The 20,652-nt window shown below is 29.5% G+C and overlaps 1 protein-coding gene across 1 annotated transcript; it reads left to right on the plus strand.

Moving 5' to 3' along the window:
* Positions 1-1,552: 1,552 nt before the first annotated feature.
* On the plus strand, positions 1,553-8,639 carry LOC113558217. The gene is made up of 4 exons (XM_026963713.1): positions 1,553-1,597; positions 4,413-4,691; positions 5,372-5,449; positions 6,867-8,639. Exons 1-4 carry the CDS (start codon positions 1,553-1,555, stop codon positions 8,637-8,639), a joined length of 2,175 nt encoding a protein of 724 aa, XP_026819514.1.
* Positions 8,640-20,652: the final 12,013 nt, after the last annotated feature.

Consider the following 20,652-nt stretch of genomic DNA (forward strand, 5'->3'; position numbering starts at 1 on the left):
CCAACCTTTCAATGTATAAATCAACTAATTAATTCTAACTATTTCTCTTGTACTCTTTTTTATTTTTTTTCTGTTAAGTATAATTAATTTATATGTATAGTGATATGCTAATGACCTAGTAGTCGAAGCAGAAATTGTATAAATTTCAAGACCAATAAAAAAAAAAAAAAAAAAAAATATATAATTAATATTTTGTGAAAGTTTCAAGTGTTTCAAGTCTTAATAGATATTTATTTCTATATTAGGTACAACAAAGAAACTAAATCGATTGTGTCGACTAAAATTTATCAAATATTCCCGTTTTCTCACTATTTTTAATAGCTTTTTCTCAATTAATGAATGTTCTATAAACTGCCAACTTCTGATCTCCCCTAAAAAATAAAGTAAAAAGAAAAATAAACCAAATAAAAATGTTATTTACTCAAAAATGTTGCGACAAACAAAAAATCACAGATCATTGAAAAACAATACGAGTAAACTCTCCACTCTGCTTGCAATTAAAAATAAACATTGTGTTTCATCTTTTTAATGCTATTATAATTAGTGAAAGATAATTATAATAAACCAAAACAATAGAAACATGTCATTGAATTGAATTTATAAATAATATCACAAAATTTATAAAATATATTTAAGTTTATGAGTGATAAGTATTTAAAGTATTGATGTGTGGAGTGGAGTGGTACGGGGTTACCCCGCAAAATGTTTGTCCACTATACCGCTTGTCTAAACTTTAAATAAATATAACTCATAAACTACTCTCCTTAAATTTGAATTTTATGTATCAAAATACTCAGAAAATTATTCTGCTTTTGAATATGAAATTAAAACTATATGTTGTCATTCAAAAAAGTAAAAAACTTAAAAAAATATTAGGATAAAAAATATTTAAAATAATTTTTTAATAAAAAGTTGTTTTTTTAACAATTTGAAACTATGTAAAAAAATATTTTCAAAAATATGAATAATTTTTTAAATAATGAGTGTTTTATGATACAAGAATCACCCCGTATGTATATACAATTTATGTTACATAAAATATGAATTAAAACAATTATGTTGTTAATTAGTGGGTCTTCACTTCTAATATGTTCTTTGATACATAATTTAAGAGCGTATTCTATCTAAATTACTTAAGCAAAATTGTACATTATTTAATTAACTATTAGTTAATTGTGTTATTACTTTGAAAATTATTGATTTTAAATTATTCACTAACTTTAAATTATATTACAGAACGATAAGGATTTTGAAAATGGTACAGATCAAGAAACATGACAATAAATAATAATTAATTTTAATTACATTTTTATAATCACTATAATATTATAATTTATAAGAACCGTATAAATATGTATGGTTCTTTTTATGGATATCTACTAAACGAATTACATACTTTTAATATATCTACAAAATGTACTTGTTTGATTGTTTTATTTATTTTTTTGTGTAATGGACAAATTAATTATTAAACTATTTTAATTATATGATACCTTTTTTATATATTGCACTTTATTAATTAAATCATAATTTATCATAATATAAAATTGAGATGTCGACCTACAACACGGTAGCACGTACGAGGAAAATCCACAAAGTAAGTGTACTAAGGCTCTCACGACCGCAGGAAATATATTTTTACTATGTTCGCTACACTTCTGTATAGCTTTACTCCTCTTCTTTATAACAAGACCATAACAAGTTCAGTACGTTGAAAACTGTGGTCACAAGAATTTTTCTTGTGAATAATGTCGATCGAGTCTACCGCCACCTCCTTTGTCCACTTCTTGACCGCCCCTTCCCCTCCTCGTCAGTAAACAATTTTTTTCCACCCGTGTGCTTTCAGGGAAGTGAGCAAATGGTAATCTGAAGACGCCAGGTCGGGGAATACGGAGGGCGGTTCAAAACATCTCATCCAAATGATCCCAAAAATTGTTTCACAACATTGGCTGTGTGGGGTCTGGAGTTGTCGTGCAGCAGGCAGACTGCTCTTGTTAACAGACCCTTCCTTTTATTTTGAATAGCTCTCCTCAATTTTTATAGGGTTTCACAATACTTGCTGCTTTGATGGTCTCACCCTGAGGTAAATATTCAATCAATATGACGTCTTTGTGGTCCCAAAACACTGATGCCATGATTTTTTTGACTGAAATCGGTTTTGAACTTTTTGGTTGAGGTTGAACACCACTAGTGTTCGGACTGTCTCTTGGTTTCAGGCATATAGTGTGCAACCCAAGTTTCATCTCCAGTAACAATAGACTTGAGAAAATTATCACCCTCCAGTTTATAGCGTTCCATAGAGGTAATGAATGACGGCGCGGATTTCGCACTTGGCGGCAAACTCGATCGACATGTTTCACAAGAAAAATTCTTGTGACCACAGTTTTCAACGTACTGAACTTGTGATGGTCTTGTTATAAACGAGAGGAGTAAAGCTATACAGCAGTGTAGCGAACATAGTAAAAAAATATTTCCTGCGGTCGTGAGAGCCTTAGTACACTTACTTTCTGGATATGCCTCGTATATGAGATTGCCCGATTCGTTGTCGCGATTTATAATTGATAATAAGTATTATGATAATAAGTATTTCGCATTATCAAGTGATTTGACAAAATATAAAATAAACAACAAAATTAGTTTAGCTAAAAGTATTATTTCATTATAACTATCATAATATAACGTCTACCTAAATATGAAAGGTAAATTGTCTTTTAACAGCTCAAGTAGGTGTTATTCTTACAATATAAATATATATATACATAAATATATACACATACATAAATATATACATATATATATATATATATATATGACACACACATAGACAATATTACGATATGCATTCAGTATAAGCTCTGTGGGTATACGTAATATCAATAAATAGTAAAATAATTTACATATACCATAAAATTATATTGCTCCAAATATGCAATAAGTTGTAATCTTTTATAGAAGATTTTTCAGAGCCGGTGAGTATTTTTATTTTGTTTTTGAGAATCATAGTTCAGATGCATATAACCTAGGTGTGTTATATTACACTTCTTATTCTAGGGATCTTCTATGTCTTTGTGCTTGAATTGATGTGTTTTATTTGAAGGTTAGAAATTAAGTGAATATGTTGGCATTATATTACACTGCTTTATACAATAGGGGAAATAATTAAAAATAATTAATAATAATTTTGTCAGTTTCAATAAAAAATTGGATAGAATCCTCCTGATTTCTGGAAGCTCATAATTTTCTGCAAGTGCTACATTATATCAATGGACTATTGGATTCACCAAATACTATGAAAACATCTAATGAATCTTTAATGGAATATTAAATTAGATTTTTTTGTTCATACTTGGAAATTTTAATGATTCCTATGTTTGACTAGCGTAGATGAGGTCTGGAGAAATGTTTAAAATAACTTTTTTTTAGAAAAATTAAGTATTAGGTATTTATTACCAGTATGCATTTTACTGGTTTTATTGCAGATAAATGTGGCTAGTTTTTAAAATGTAATTTAGGTAGGTATTGAATGTTACTCCAAGTGTTTTATATAAATACCTGTTCTAGTCGTTGTATTGTCCATTTTTTTAAAAATATATTATCTTTATAGTCTTTTTACCATAACATCACTGTATTATACAGTTTAACCAAGATCTTTTATTTTTTTATCCAGATTGTGATCACGTTTACTTGAGTTAGGATTTTATTCGAAGTATCGTGCTTTTTCATGCATAGAACAACATAGTATCGTTAGCAAATATATTTGTATTTGTATCAGTTTTTCAAGTCATATTAATTATTTAAATATTTAAATAAATGGGATTACACCATAATAAATCAGAAACAAAATTATGTCAGTTATTTTTATCGAAAAATTGTGATCTTAAAAAATAATTCAAAATTATTTTTTATATGAACCGAGATGTTTAATTTAATATACAAATGTTTTTACTTTTACCAATTTTATACATTCATTCAACATTATTGTTAAATAGGATATTATTCTATTTTATTTTTTATCATAGAAACGATCTTTTTTCTAACATACCTAAATCTAACGTCGATTGTTGACTCATTTATGTACATATTGTCGTCTTTATCTGACAAATTCGTATTTTTAATCTTTTCATTTCTGAGAGAGATTGTGTAGATATTTTCTCTTACTATACTCAAATAGATTATAATTTATAATATAAGCAAGGACTAACCATTTTAGTTTCACTTAAATTACATTAATCAATAACTCTATAAATGACTAGGTACTTTTTAACAAGTATCCTCAACTCACAATCTAATCTAAGTTATTTCATTTACTAAAAATATACACACAACTTAAATCTTATATATTGTATACAATGTCATATTTTGTTAAAAAACAAAATTAAATATAAACATTACATTGTAATTCTTTTTTTCAGGAATTAGTAGGATTACAGAAATGGGAAAATTCTACGAAACCAGATGGTTGGATTCTGAATGAAACAAATATTTTTTTAGTATGGTCAAAAAAAGCATTTACAGATATCGAATCAGAATGCATTTCACAAATGTTAAGTCAGATACATTCAGATAGTCCATTCTTTAATATTATAGAAGTATATACTCTACTATTTAGATTGCATTGGATGAAAGGGGATCACGAATCAGCAAAATCATTCATAGAGAGTGCTTTGTACATTCCAGTCATTACTTCTGAGGTATATCTACATTAAAATACATAATCTTCTATATTCAACATAATATATTTAATAACTCACAAAGCCACAGCTTGGAAGCTTGGAAAAAGCAGTGTTAAGGTTAGAAACGGAAAAACTTTGTTTTATATTGTTTTGAAAAAATAGGCATCTGATTAATTTTTGTCATTTTCGAATTAAATTAAATATAATATACATGATATTTTCGTGTTCATGGCTCTATTAGGTTATTTATTTTATATAAAAAAAAAACATTAAAATATTCTATAATTAGTATGACTGCTTGTAGTATAGTTTAATGAGTTACTATTGGTAAGTTTTCTAAATTTAACTATAATATTGTACTAAAAACAATAATAAGATAATATAAAGCAATGTTTTTCAGTTTATTTAATTGATTAATTATTGTTTTTATCAGATTCCCCATGTTTTAGTAATCTAAGACATTTTTAAATTTCTATAAACAAAAAAAAAATATACAAATATGAGTACACTTTTTGGAAAATTTTAGGTACATATTATATAAATATCGTTTTACGAATTTAGATTATATAAAATTGAAAAATAATGCCATATCAAGATAAAAAGTTATAACTATAAAGTTATAAATATTTAAAACATAGCATTATCTAATATGACATCATAAAATATTTTATTATTTTTTAATATTCACTAATATTTAGGATCGCGTGAGGAATTTAGAAGCTCATGAACTATACAGTATGTTCTTGATGGAACGTAATATTGCGGCTATTAATAAGGTAAAACAAAAAAAAAAACCTTGTAAATTTTATTATTTTTTAATGCATAGCAATATGACGTTAATAAATTACTTATAACCTTTGAAGAATTATAATAGATTTTAAGAAATATATAACTACATTAGTAAGGCATAGTTATATTATATTTGTATGTAAATCAAAGTCGTTCTATTGTATAATAGTGTTAGTAATGTTAGTATAGTTGTTCGTCGTAAATGAAATGCAGGTGTAATGAAAACCAATGTTTTAGATTCACGTCATGAAACCAGTGTTTTATTTGGTTATCTACTAACACATGGTCTATCTGATTATGTGTTGAACCCCTTTGAGACGTCCAAGTTTGTTTATGAATATTTTTGTGAGGGTAGCATGTGCTAATCGACATCATTTCTTTTGAAGTCACGAGAGTTATCAATCTCACGTCATTATCATTTGATTCTTTTTGAAGACTTTCTCTTCTAATCATTGATCTAAAAAAATCCTCTCTTCGACCTTCGCATTGAAGTCACCCACTATATTTTTTTTGTTTTCTTCAAGAGATACTATTGTATATCATATCTAGCTGGCTAAAAATTTTTTCTTTATTGGTGCTGTATATATATCTATTTGCATTCTATCTGTAGCTAGCATAATCACTCATTACACGCTTCAAACTTTTTGATGTGTGGTAAAAAGTCGTTTTTTACAACAAATCCCACTCCATACTCGTGTTTATCTCCGCAGCTATTGAATATTGTCGAGTCTTTTACTTTATGTTGCCTACTCCTATCCATCTTAATTCTTGTATTGCTGCTATATTTATTTATTTTTCGATAGCTGAAGTGATTATCTATATTGCGCATGTTGCATAAGTGTGCGCACGTTCCAAGTTCCGATACTCAAAGCTTTCAAATTATTGTTCATCTGGGGCTGTTGTGTGTTTTGTCTAGGAACCATATAGTTTTTTTACTAAGTTGAGTGGTTAGCCTAATAATCGATTACAAAATTAAACGCTTAAAAATATTAATAGAACCTCTTGATATTAATCAAATTAATTAAATTAAATTAATGGGTTACCTAGATAGTAGACAGTATTAAATGTTAAAGTTTCTTGTTATGAAACAAACATGTTATCATTAAAAAATTATATCACTTATGGTCTATAAAGAAATGTTTAAATAATTAATAATTAACTATATAACGCCGTTTCAAAGTGGTTTTAGAAAAAATCGCTCCACATACAATAACCTTACCACAATAAAAGAAGCCCAGAAAGCTCTTCAAAATAAACAAATCTTAGGTCTTCTCAGTATAGATATATCAAAGGCATATGACGTCACCTGGAGACATTACATTCTATCAAAACTAAATAAAGTCATATGTAAGAGTAACATGATAAATTTTATAACGAACTTCCTAAAAAATAGAACATTCCAAGTCAAAACAGCAAACCAACTATCCGACACATTCACACTGGATGGAAAATGGTGTACCCCAAGGTTCCGCACTTTCTGTTACACTATTTTTGGTGGCTATTAACAAAATTGATAAACAATGCAATTTTCCGATAAAATCCAACATATTTGCAGATGATGCTAACTTCCACTGTAGAAGCAATAATATTAAAACAGTACAATACCATCTACAAGAAACAGCAAAACACCTAGAAAAATGGTCAGCAAAAACGGGCTTCAGCTTTTCAATAGAAAAATCAAACTGCATAACCTTTACTAGGAAATCAAATGTAGGGGAACTAATTATTAAAATGGAGGACAAAACTATACCCAACAAAAAATGCATAAAAATATTGGGTATCACATTCGATTCTAGGCTTACATGGTCACAACACATAAAATCCCTGAAAATATCTACAAATAAAGCACTTAGAATAATAAAACTATTATTCCACACAAATTGGGGAGGTGAAACAGAAACATTGATCAAAATATGTAAAGCAACAATCCAAGCAAAACTCTATTACGGTTCATTCCTTTATAACTCAGCCAAAAACACATTAATAAAATTCATTGACTCGAATCACAACACAGGGATGCGAATGGCTATAGGGGCCTTCAAAAGCAGCCCAATTAAAAGTATCTATAATATAGCGGGAGAACCTACGCCAGACCTAAAAAGAAGAGAGTTGAAACTCCTATACGCTGCGAGACTAACTAGATTAACAAATAACCCAGCATCAACCAACAACATAACCCTTGAACTACAAAAAAATCAAAACTACACCAAGATCCCACAAATACTAAAAAAAGAAAAAATAATCAGTCCTCCATGGACAAGCTTATACAAAATAAACACAGAATTGAACACCCTACCTAAGGAAAACACACCACCATATATCTACAAAAACCTTCTGAAATATGTCCTTGAAAATCAAAATGAATTTCAAGAACTATACACCGATGCCTTCAAAAGTGACGAAGGAGTAGGAATAGCCATAATAAAAAACAACTCACAGACATCGTTCAAACTACCATCAACATGCTCTATATATACAGCCGAAGCTCTTGCTATATTACTTGCCATAAAATACATTAACAAAAAGGAAAACCAAAAACATATCATTCTAAGTGATTCGCTAAGCACACTTATTAGTGTACAAAATAAATTCAATCCTAGCGACATAGCAATCCAAATTCAAAATAGATTAGAAGAAGCAAACCAAAAAAACAACAACATAATAATAATGTGGGTACCTGGACACATAGGAATAATCGGTAATGAAAAGGCAGATAAACAAGCAAAACTAGCTATCAGCTCACCGGACTCACAATACATTAACATTTCATCATACTCTGATATAAGAAAACAAATAAAACAGGACACCACCTTACTGTGGCAAAATATATGGACCACCCAAAACAACAAATTAAACGAGGTCAAACAAACGGTCAAACGATGGAGAAGAAACCCAAATATTAGTACATCAAACGAAAAAAAACTAAATAGGGCCAGAATTGGCCACACCAGACTAACCCATGAATACCTAATGACAAAAAGCGACCCTCCAATATGTCAATCATGTGGCACAACAATCACAATCAAACACATTTTTGAAGAATGCAGAACGTACATCAATCAAAGAAAGGATCTCAACATAAGCCATCAAATTGGAACAAGCCTAGGCCCAAATCCCGACAATGAAACCAACACCATTGAATTCTTCAAAACAACCAAGCTACTCAAACTACTTTAGCCAACCTTTCAATGTATAAATCAACTAATTAATTCTAACTATTTCTCTTGTACTCTTTTTTATTTTTTTTCTGTTAAGTATAATTAATTTATATGTATAGTGATATGCTAATGACCTAGTAGTCGAAGCAGAAATTGTATAAATTTCAAGACCAATAAAAAAAAAAAAAAAAAAAAATATATAATTAATATTTTGTGAAAGTTTCAAGTGTTTCAAGTCTTAATAGATATTTATTTCTATATTAGGTACAACAAAGAAACTAAATCGATTGTGTCGACTAAAATTTATCAAATATTCCCGTTTTCTCACTATTTTTAATAGCTTTTTCTCAATTAATGAATGTTCTATAAACTGCCAACTTCTGATCTCCCCTAAAAAATAAAGTAAAAAGAAAAATAAACCAAATAAAAATGTTATTTACTCAAAAATGTTGCGACAAACAAAAAATCACAGATCATTGAAAAACAATACGAGTAAACTCTCCACTCTGCTTGCAATTAAAAATAAACATTGTGTTTCATCTTTTTAATGCTATTATAATTAGTGAAAGATAATTATAATAAACCAAAACAATAGAAACATGTCATTGAATTGAATTTATAAATAATATCACAAAATTTATAAAATATATTTAAGTTTATGAGTGATAAGTATTTAAAGTATTGATGTGTGGAGTGGAGTGGTACGGGGTTACCCCGCAAAATGTTTGTCCACTATACCGCTTGTCTAAACTTTAAATAAATATAACTCATAAACTACTCTCCTTAAATTTGAATTTTATGTATCAAAATACTCAGAAAATTATTCTGCTTTTGAATATGAAATTAAAACTATATGTTGTCATTCAAAAAAGTAAAAAACTTAAAAAAATATTAGGATAAAAATATTTAAAATAATTTTTTAATAAAAAGTTGTTTTTTTAACAATTTGAAACTATGTAAAAAAATATTTTCAAAAATATGAATAATTTTTTAAATAATGAGTGTTTTATGATACAAGAATCACCCCGTATGTATATACAATTTATGTTACATAAAATATGAATTAAAACAATTATGTTGTTAATTAGTGGGTCTTCACTTCTAATATGTTCTTTGATACATAATTTAAGAGCGTATTCTATCTAAATTACTTAAGCAAAATTGTACATTATTTAATTAACTATTAGTTAATTGTGTTATTACTTTGAAAATTATTGATTTTAAATTATTCACTAACTTTAAATTATATTACAGAACGATAAGGATTTTGAAAATGGTACAGATCAAGAAACATGACAATAAATAATAATTAATTTTAATTACATTTTTATAATCACTATAATATTATAATTTATAAGAACCGTATAAATATGTATGGTTCTTTTTATGGATATCTACTAAACGAATTACATACTTTTAATATATCTACAAAATGTACTTGTTTGATTGTTTTATTTATTTTTTTGTGTAATGGACAAATTAATTATTAAACTATTTTAATTATATGATACCTTTTTTATATATTGCACTTTATTAATTAAATCATAATTTATCATAATATAAAATTGAGATGTCGACCTACAACACGGTAGCACGTACGAGGAAAATCCACAAAGTAAGTGTACTAAGGCTCTCACGACCGCAGGAAATATATTTTTACTATGTTCGCTACACTTCTGTATAGCTTTACTCCTCTTCTTTATAACAAGACCATAACAAGTTCAGTACGTTGAAAACTGTGGTCACAAGAATTTTTCTTGTGAATAATGTCGATCGAGTCTACCGCCACCTCCTTTGTCCACTTCTTGACCGCCCCTTCCCCTCCTCGTCAGTAAACAATTTTTTTCCACCCGTGTGCTTTCAGGGAAGTGAGCAAATGGTAATCTGAAGACGCCAGGTCGGGGAATACGGAGGGCGGTTCAAAACATCTCATCCAAATGATCCCAAAAATTGTTTCACAACATTGGCTGTGTGGGGTCTGGAGTTGTCGTGCAGCAGGCAGACTGCTCTTGTTAACAGACCCTTCCTTTTATTTTGAATAGCTCTCCTCAATTTTTATAGGGTTTCACAATACTTGCTGCTTTGATGGTCTCACCCTGAGGTAAATATTCAATCAATATGACGTCTTTGTGGTCCCAAAACACTGATGCCATGATTTTTTTGACTGAAATCGGTTTTGAACTTTTTGGTTGAGGTTGAACACCACTAGTGTTCGGACTGTCTCTTGGTTTCAGGCATATAGTGTGCAACCCAAGTTTCATCTCCAGTAACAATAGACTTGAGAAAATTATCACCCTCCAGTTTATAGCGTTCCATAGAGGTAATGAATGACGGCGCGGATTTCGCACTTGGCGGCAAACTCGATCGACATGTTTCACAAGAAAAATTCTTGTGACCACAGTTTTCAACGTACTGAACTTGTGATGGTCTTGTTATAAACGAGAGGAGTAAAGCTATACAGCAGTGTAGCGAACATAGTAAAAAAATATTTCCTGCGGTCGTGAGAGCCTTAGTACACTTACTTTCTGGATATGCCTCGTATATGAGATTGCCCGATTCGTTGTCGCGATTTATAATTATGTAAACAGTTCACGAGATTCATTTTTTGAAGTGTATTCACTATCAACACGGATAACACTACCTTTCCGAAAATTTTGAAACCCAAACGGTTACTGCAATCATCTCTAAATTCTTCTCTCTAAAACATTAATTTTTTTCACCAATTAATTCGCTATCCTAGTAAATGCAGAGGACAACGAAATCCATTTGGTACCGGTTATAATTCAAATTAAGGAATTTTTGACAGTCGATATTATTCTGCAGTAAGTGCCACTAGTGTCAGTAACTAATAAGAAATCTTGTATTTTTGAAGCAGATTTAATACTCATCTATTAGTTATTATAGATAATAACTCAGAAAAAGTTGACATAATTTTTACATACTGAGAATGCCAAAAAAATACACGTCTTGCCAAAGAAACCTATGCTCTTCGTTATCCGAGTAAATATTATTTAACAATACATTCAATTTTCTCTGCTTGATTTCCCATCAAATTAATGCTCTTTCTTATTTATAAATTCAGATACGCAGCATCCAACACGTAATTTTTTTTATAAACTGGAAAATAATTTAAGAGACACCGGTTCTTTTTCCAAACGAGTTATTAACCAACAACCACGACGAGGAAATGCTATTGGATAAGATATTGAGGTACAAATACTGGTTTACGTTAGAGCAAATCCCAGGTCTTCAATTCGTCATGTTAGTAGACAAATAAACATTTCATATGGAGTAGTTCAAAAAATTTAAAAAAAACATAAAAAGCACGCTTATCGTGCTGATTTAGTTCAAAATTTACGTGAAGGTGACGCTGAACGTAGAATTACGTTCATTGCTTGATTGGAAACCAGGTTGATCGAAAATCCTTCTGTTTTAAATTACATTCTTTGGACAGACGAGTTACAAAGAATGGAGTTTTAAATAAACAGAACCATCATTATTGGGATGACCAAAATCCTCATTGGACATTTGAGACCAACAATCAAAATGTGTAGGGAACGAATGTGTGGAGTGGTAAACTATTAGGGCCATACTTCTACGATGGCACACTTAATGGAAGACTATATAATGATTTTTTACTAAATGAGCTCCCAAACATGTTAGATGACCTTCCACTAGACATAAGAGCAAATTTAATATTCCAACAAGACGGTGCTCCAGCCCACAACGCAAATATTGTGCGCAACTACCTTAATGAATATTTTCCAAATCGGTAGATATCCGAATCTATGGAGCAGTTTAGTGGCCACCGTGGTGACCAGATTTTACACCACTAGATTACTTCCTATGGGGTCACTTGAAAACGGTCGTGTATGCCAATCCACTTACGTGTCTTCTCGATTTGAAAAACCAACTAATTGTAGCATGTAATCAAATTACAAAGGAACAAATTATATATATGTTATTATATGTTTTTTATTTTTATTTTACGTATTTATTATTATTTTATAATCTATTATACCCATGCAAATAACATAAAATTTGATTACTATAACTCGGCCATTTTTTAACTTAGAAAAGAAATTCAACCACTAAAATTCATTAAAAAATACACAAAAAAATAATTTCCACTTATCGTGATCACATTGTATAGTAGTAGATCTGCCACCTGCAGGTTAAACGTCATTGCTTCTTCAAATCGATACACCACCATTATTTTTTAAATCAGATATTATGGACTGACGAATCAAAATTCACGAACAATGGGATTATGAATAAACAAAACAATCGTTTCTGATCAAACGTCAGTCCCCATTGGGCAGTGAATAGTCATCACCAAAATGTGTGGGATACAATTGTTTGATGTGGACTTATTGGTGGGAAATTATTAGGTCCGTATTTCTATGAAGAAAACATAACTGCACAGCGATACTTAGCATTTTTAACAAATGTTTTATCATTGATGTTAGAAAATTGACCATTAGCTACACGTCAAACCCTCTATTTTCAGCACGACGGAGCTCCTGTTCATAATCAGGGGTAGGACACTTCTGGGCGGCGGGCTGATAATAGAGAATCAACCACTGCAGGTCCGCAGTAGGGGCAAGTATCTGGAAAAATATGTGATTTTAACGTTTGCATATTTGGTAGCATCGTAATATGGAATGGTACAATTCGACCTCTTGATAAGAAATTATAGCTGATATTTAAAATTAAGATAACATTATTTTATCGTATAAAAGTATCCCATATTTATTTTTCGTGATTAAAAGGTCAAGCTGTTATGGATCTGGCCCTACAGTGGACCTGCAATAACTGTCTCAGGCCGCCATCCTATGCTACCTGTATACATTTTTATCAGTGTCCATTCTGATTGTTATATTTTGTGTCATAAATAGGGCCCGGATTTGTATGCATTTACATATTTGTAACGAGTGTATGCAGTTTGACGGGAGTAAGAAATGTGAACGATTTATGTAGCAGAGATTGCATAGAAAAAAGTTTATTTTGCATATAAATGCATATTTTAGGTATAAAAGCATATTTGAAGAATTTGGCATAATCGAGCATATTTTGTATATAATAGTTCATTAAACCAATTATTTTATTTCTATTTCACCATGGAACTAGATTTATGAGTTCATGAGGTATTATTTGGAAATAAATTATTTCCTGTTTCTTATATTTTGTATTAAAATTATATCTCGTTTATCGCAACGTAGTCATCGACAACAATGAAGACCAGTTATATTTAAATTCCCTTTAAATAATTATATTTTTAGTCTTATATTATGTGTTTACGGCGTGTTTACGTCGCCTCGTGTTGTCGTGCATTTAGTCGGTATTTCAAATATTTTAATCGGCACACAGTAGTCGGCAAGACGGCAGTTGCCTATAAATATAATTTTGCATTTCGTATACATACGAATTTGTTAATAATTTTTCAAGTTATTCGTACACTTATAAATTTTAAAATGCCGAAAAGTTATAATAATATTCAAACTTTAATAAAACAATGGATCGCATTGTATAATAAAACAGACCATACAATTTTTACTACGGATGATTCTGTAATGTTTTGTCAATTGTGTGACAAAAAAATTTCAAATACAACAACACGTTGATACCGCTTACATAATAGTGCTTTAAAACGTAGAGCAAATGATAATAAAAAACAATTATTTGTATTGGACACAAAATTCAAATCTGGCAACATTTTTAATGAGGATCTTTGTTCAGCTTTAATAGTCGCTAATATACCATGAAATAAACTTTGAATTCCAGAATTTAAAATTTTTTTGGAAAAGTACACAGGTAAGCATATTACCTGACGAAAGTACATTGAGAAAAAATTATCTTAGTCCATGTTATAATAATGTTATTATTACAATCCGAGAAATAATTGGTAACTTAGATATTTGGATTGCTGTTGACCAAACAACTGATACAAACGGCCGCTATACAGCAAATTTATTAATTGGCGTTAATAAATTGTAATACACCAAGTAAACCATATCTCTTGGCATGTAAAGAACTGTCTAAAACAAATTATTCAACAGTACCCCGTTTTATCAATTTTAGTTTAAAAATATTATGGCCCGCAGGGGGAAATTATGAAAATCTAAGATTGTTTTTATCCGATGCAGCGCCATTTATGGTCAAAACTGGAGATGCATTAAAAGTATTTTACCCAAATATCATCCACGTAACATGCGTAGCACATATATTAAACAGGGTAGCAGAAAAAGTAAGAGAATTATTCCCCGATGTGAATAAATTAATCAACAATGTAAAGAAATATTTTTTAAAGTCACCTTCCTGTATTCAACTTTATAAAGAAATACTACCAGGTTTACCATTGCCCTCGGAACCAGTTATTACAAGATGGGGCACATGAACAGAGGCAGTTATATTTAATGCAAATAATTACGAAGGCATCAAAAGTGTTATAGAAAAATTAGACAATGATTCGTCAGCAAGTGTAGATAGTTGTAAAAAAACGTTCAATTTACCTACAGTGAAAAATGATTTAACATTTATATAAATTAACTTTTCTGGACTTATTCGGGCAATAAAAAATGTAGAAGATACTAAATTGACTTTACTACAATCGTTAGAGATTACAAAAAATATAATTCCCGAACTATCAAATATACAAGGTGACAAAGGTTCTATTATAAAAAATAAAATAACTCGGTTGTATCAAAAAAATAAAGGATTTCAAGTACTAGAAAAAATCGGCCAAATTATATCAGATAAGAATGAAATACAGCTTCCAGAAAATTTCAATCCCTGCTTTGTGTTCAATATGAAATATGCACCGTTGATATCAGTAGATGTGGAAAGATTATTTAGTCTATATAAACATATATTAAGTGATAGAAGGATAAATATGACAACTAAACACACGGAAGAATGTAAAAAGTAAATATCAATTCATATCTAGTAATCAGTATGTTTTTATTTGTTTAAATTGTTTTTTTTTTTATAAATCTTATTCATTGTATTTTTATTTTTTTTTTCAAAAATAGGTATTTACCAAAGGAATGGTATAAAATAATTCAATACACTTTTTTTTATTATTTTTAATTTGAGTGTCTACTTTATTAATTAAAAGTATTTTTCTTTAATTTATGTCTCAAGTCTATAATAAAAAAATTAAGCTTGTTTAATTAAGTTGTATAAATATCTATGGAAAAAATTAAAAAATTAAAAACGCATATATTTTGGGTAAGAGCATATTTTTGCATATAATTAAAAAAAAATAAGAGCATATTAAAATAAGAGTACTTTTAAATAATCAAAATAGTGGGTTGGAAGTTATAGTATAAGTATAGTGGGTCATACGTTTAAAAGAATACAACAGTTCAAATACTTAGGTACCGTGCTAATACAACAGTACAAAATAAATAGTAAAGTGAAGGCGAGAATTCAAGCCGGTAACAAGTGTTAATTTGGGTTGAAAAAGGTACTGCGATCCAGAACACTTTCAACAAGTTATAAAGAAAAATAATTATAAGAAGAAAAGCGTGAAATTTGTATTGAAAGATTTCTTAGTAACAATAATCCATTTCAGACATAGGTTGAAAATATTTACGAGAATAGCAAACAACTGATACAGGAAAGAACGGGCATTAATACATTGTATTTTCCAAACGCTGATGCTTCCTATAATTAAATGTAGGGATGAAACTTTTACCATTATGATCTGATGTTATGGTGACAGTATTTGGGTATGAAGAAAAGATTTCTAGCTCTACAGCTATTGAATCAAGTTTTAAAAAACTCACAACAATTACTTTTAAGCATGCATTAAAGAATTTTTAGAGAATCACATATCATAAAATCGAGGAGCTACATTAAATTCACCCCACAACCAATAATTTACAACAATCAATTACTTCCTGCTCAAATAATCAAAATTCTGTGATAGTATTAAAGAAAATCTGTGCAAAAATAATGACGAAGTCTGTGAAATCGATGAAGATGACTATAATAGTTCCGGGAAAATCGTGTCTTTTATGTAATACTGGTTCCATTGAAAATCGGAGCACGTCAATGTTGCGTTTGTGGAGTTTCTGTACATGCACATATTTCTTGTTCAAATAAAATATCGGGAAATAATAAAGAAAATGTTTATTTTGTTTGTTCATTGGAGATAACATTAATGAGAGGAATAGGGCATGTGAATCTTAGGATCGAAAACATTAAAAAAAAAGTTAAAATAATTTATACTTTAGTCCAAATCAACATCTGAAACACGTTTACCAAAACAATACCAAAAGTATTAAATATTTACCTATTATAAAAATAGTTCATGCTCAGACGAAATAAAAGGCTAAAAATTAAGTTTTATTAATCGAAATGCAACATTTTTAAGACAACTGTTTTCAATTTAAACGAACAACATGTCAGTACATGAAATCGAGGATTTTTTGTAAGGGAGTTAAAGAAATTATACCAAATATTTCTGATATACATTTATTTAAAGATATATTTTATTGAAAAGGTATCGAACGACTAACGTAACTAATCACTGTTTATTGATTAATTATATAATCTCATTTATATTTTATTGTTGTATAAAATACTAAAAATACTCATACATTTTTCAGGAAATGAATTGGTTTCCAACAATAAAAGTCCAGAAACTACAGCATAAGTTAAAATGCGTCTATCTAACCTCCCAAAACTATATAATATATTAATATAATAATTAATAATGATCACTAGGTAGTTATTAGTTGGTTGAAAAAAAGATAAAAATACTTTTAATAATATATAATACAGTGGCGGTTCTGGTAGTATTTTTTTGGTGAGGCAACCTAAGTATCAACCCCTCCCCCGCATACAACATTAGAATTCACAATAAATGTAATTTAAAAACATAAAAATAATTATAATTGTATGAATGCTAATAATACACTTGTTTCGTTTAGTAAATAATATAGTAATAGTAATAGATAGGTAATAAACAGAGCGTTTTAAAATTTAGTAGTCCTGAAAAGGACTTTTTGAGTAGGTATGCCTAGTCCTGAAAAGGACTTTTAAGTTATGTTATGTCTAGTTCTAAAACTATTAATTAACTAAGTTAAAATACCTATTATGTTTTATATGTTAAATTTATACTCCTATTTTTTTGACTAGAATACATGTTTATAATATCATCGTAAAATGATTCAGTTTTTTTAAGTTGATAAATCAAGGACTTTTCAATTGATAGTATTTAAAGAGAACTTAAACGAACTTGTGAAATACTATTTCGAGAACAGGTTTTAATTCTTTTGAGGCAAGAGAAACTTCTTTCATTTGATACACTAGTTGATGGTATGGTTAAAATAAGAATAAATAATTTATAAGATTCAGGTAAAATGTCTTTCAATGCATCTTGTTCAATAATTTTAACCATGTCATAGATGTGTAATAAATTTTGATATTTTACATCACTATACAAAACCTCCAATTCAACTTTTAATTTATTAATATTATAAAATATATTAGAATAAGTTGATTTCAAATTATTTAAAGCATTTACAGGAAATCTATTAGAATATTCTTTAAATTTAGTTACATCAGCTAACTGTAAAAAAAGTAATTTATTTGTATCTTGAAATCTGGTATTTAATTGCATTAGAATATTATCAATTATTTCATAAAACAATATTTTAAAACTTGATTGATTGTTAGATTCATTTCTTGTAGCTTTTGGAGGTTTTGTAAGAGTAACCGCTTGATTAAATAATTTTGAAAATTCAGGTTCATTTCTTTTTTTTATTTTTAAGATCATATGTTATATTTATTTTTCTCAAGCAAAATTCTACATCAAATGATTTATTTTGGAGTATGTTAAATAAATTGTCAGTATATATAAATATATCACTAAATATCAGTGCTAAGAAAGCAAATTCAAAAGTTTTTAAATTTTTTAAATGACCAATAGCACCACCAATAGATTCAGGTGACGATTTTGGATCTTTGCTAATACAGTCAAAAACATTTATAAGCCCAGGCCACTCATTAACTATTGTCTATAAAATTTTTGACCGTGAGGACCATCTTGTTTGAACAAATTGAGGAATTCTTTTCCCCACAATAGTATCTACAAAATTAGTACGCGAAGTGGAATTGTGAAAATAAGCAGCGATACCAGTGAGGTTAGCAAAAAATAAACGACATTTAGCATTTATACTACAACCATGTTACAGTACCAAATTTAATCTGTGAGCTAGGCAGTGTGTAAATAAAGCATTAGGTGCAACTTCCTTAACTCTAGCCTGTAAACCTGTTAAATGCCCAGACATTACACATGCCCCATCATAACATTGTCTAACTAATTTATTTTTTATATCAAACTCATGTAAAACAGAATTAACCAAATTAAATAAACCTTCAGCCGTGCGGTCTTCACTAACATTATGAAAACCCAAGAAACGCTCAACCAATTCAGATTTATCTGTAACACATCTAATTATTATTGAACATTGTGTTTTTTGACTGATATCTGTAGTATCATCAATTTGAATAGAATAAAATTTACATTGCCTGATTTCATTTTTTATTTGGATTATTAAAAATTCAGATATACATGAAATTAAATCATTTTGTATGGACTTGGACATACCTGAAAATATGTTTTTTATACTATTATAATGATTTTGTATTTCTTGAGAGCACCAAATAATATGCATATCAAACAACTCTCTAAAATTCCCTGTATTTAATGAATCACTGCTTTCATCATGACATCTAAACGCCAACTCTTGTTTTCCCAAAAATAAAACCAAATCGATTAAGTACATTGAACATGATTTTTGTCTGTCGTATCGTGTCGTGCCGTGTCGTGTCGTGTCGTACCAATCGGGCTTAAATGATAATATGATTTACCATTTACGATATAATAAAATATGATAATTCATATTATTAAACATGGCAAAGTGGAATTTTTTCTCAAATAAAATCATAAAAACGTTAAAAATTAATATCGAAATATATGCCATCGGTGGGCCAAAAATGATACTTTTTGCGTATTTTTTTACTTAAAATTGTAGGTTAGGCGGCGCCTAACTTGCTTCACCCCCAAAACCGCCACTGACATTTGTTGACGCCGCAATAAGAATACGAACACTCGCGCGCACCGGCCGTCCGACACACACACACATAAACACTCGCACGCAACAGCCGCTATTTTTGTATTTATTTTTGTTTATTTATTATAATTATTATTGTCGTGTGAGTTATATAACATATAATATTATGCAAGGACGCCTTATCGTCCGACGTCGGCCGGCTGGAATACGAATATTTAGCACAGCCGCCGCAATTCAATCAGTCCTTTTCGTACCGTACTGTCGTTGTTACGCGGACCAAATATTTTTGTCGTGGGCGCTAATCGCCACTTATTTAATAAATTGTGTGGGCGCGAATCGCCACTTATTTTATATATATATATATTTATTTTGTAGGCGCGAATCGCCGCATTTTTATTATTATTTTATTTATTGTTTGTGTGTGTGTAATTATTATATAGCTGTATAGGTAGCGGCTGGCCATCAGTGCACCGACAAATTTGTGAGTTTTTTTTAAATTAATTTATTATTATTGGCATTGCATTTGTTATAATTTATATTAAGCCAAAGGGGCTATATTTCTATACATTAATATTTTATTTAAGCAATTGTATGAGAAATAGCTGAAATAGCTGCATATACTATTATATTATTTACATTTTTACCTGTTGGGTTTGGCCCAACAGGTAAAAATGTTATTATTGATTATTATTTTATTATATTTTTTATTATTCACATTTGAGTTACCATCATTTACGTAGAGTTACCTATATCCGTTTAGCATTTAAGTTTACACACCAACAAATATACACACATACACACACCACCCACATACTATACTCGCGCCGGCGAGAGAACGCTTTTCGTTGGCGCATCCAAATGACGGAGCTCCGCGGTTTCGTACCCACATTTCTCCCACTCTACCACCTAGGCGCCGCCGTAAGTTCCCCCACTCGCTACGCGTAA

This window comes from Rhopalosiphum maidis, chromosome 3 (assembly GCF_003676215.2).
Source record: "Rhopalosiphum maidis isolate BTI-1 chromosome 3, ASM367621v3, whole genome shotgun sequence".
Classification (NCBI taxonomy): domain Eukaryota; kingdom Metazoa; phylum Arthropoda; class Insecta; order Hemiptera; family Aphididae; genus Rhopalosiphum; species Rhopalosiphum maidis.

Coding starts and splice junctions, on each gene's coding strand:
- LOC113558217 (XM_026963713.1), top strand. CDS start 1,553: ATGTCGACCTACAACACGGTAGCACGTACGAGGAAAATCCACAAA. Junction 4,692..5,371: donor TTCCAGTCATTACTTCTGAG/GTATATCTACAT, acceptor ACTAATATTTAG/GATCGCGTGAGGAATTTAGA. Junction 5,450..6,866: donor ATATTGCGGCTATTAATAAG/GTAAAACAAAAA, acceptor GAACATTCCAAG/TCAAAACAGCAAACCAACTA.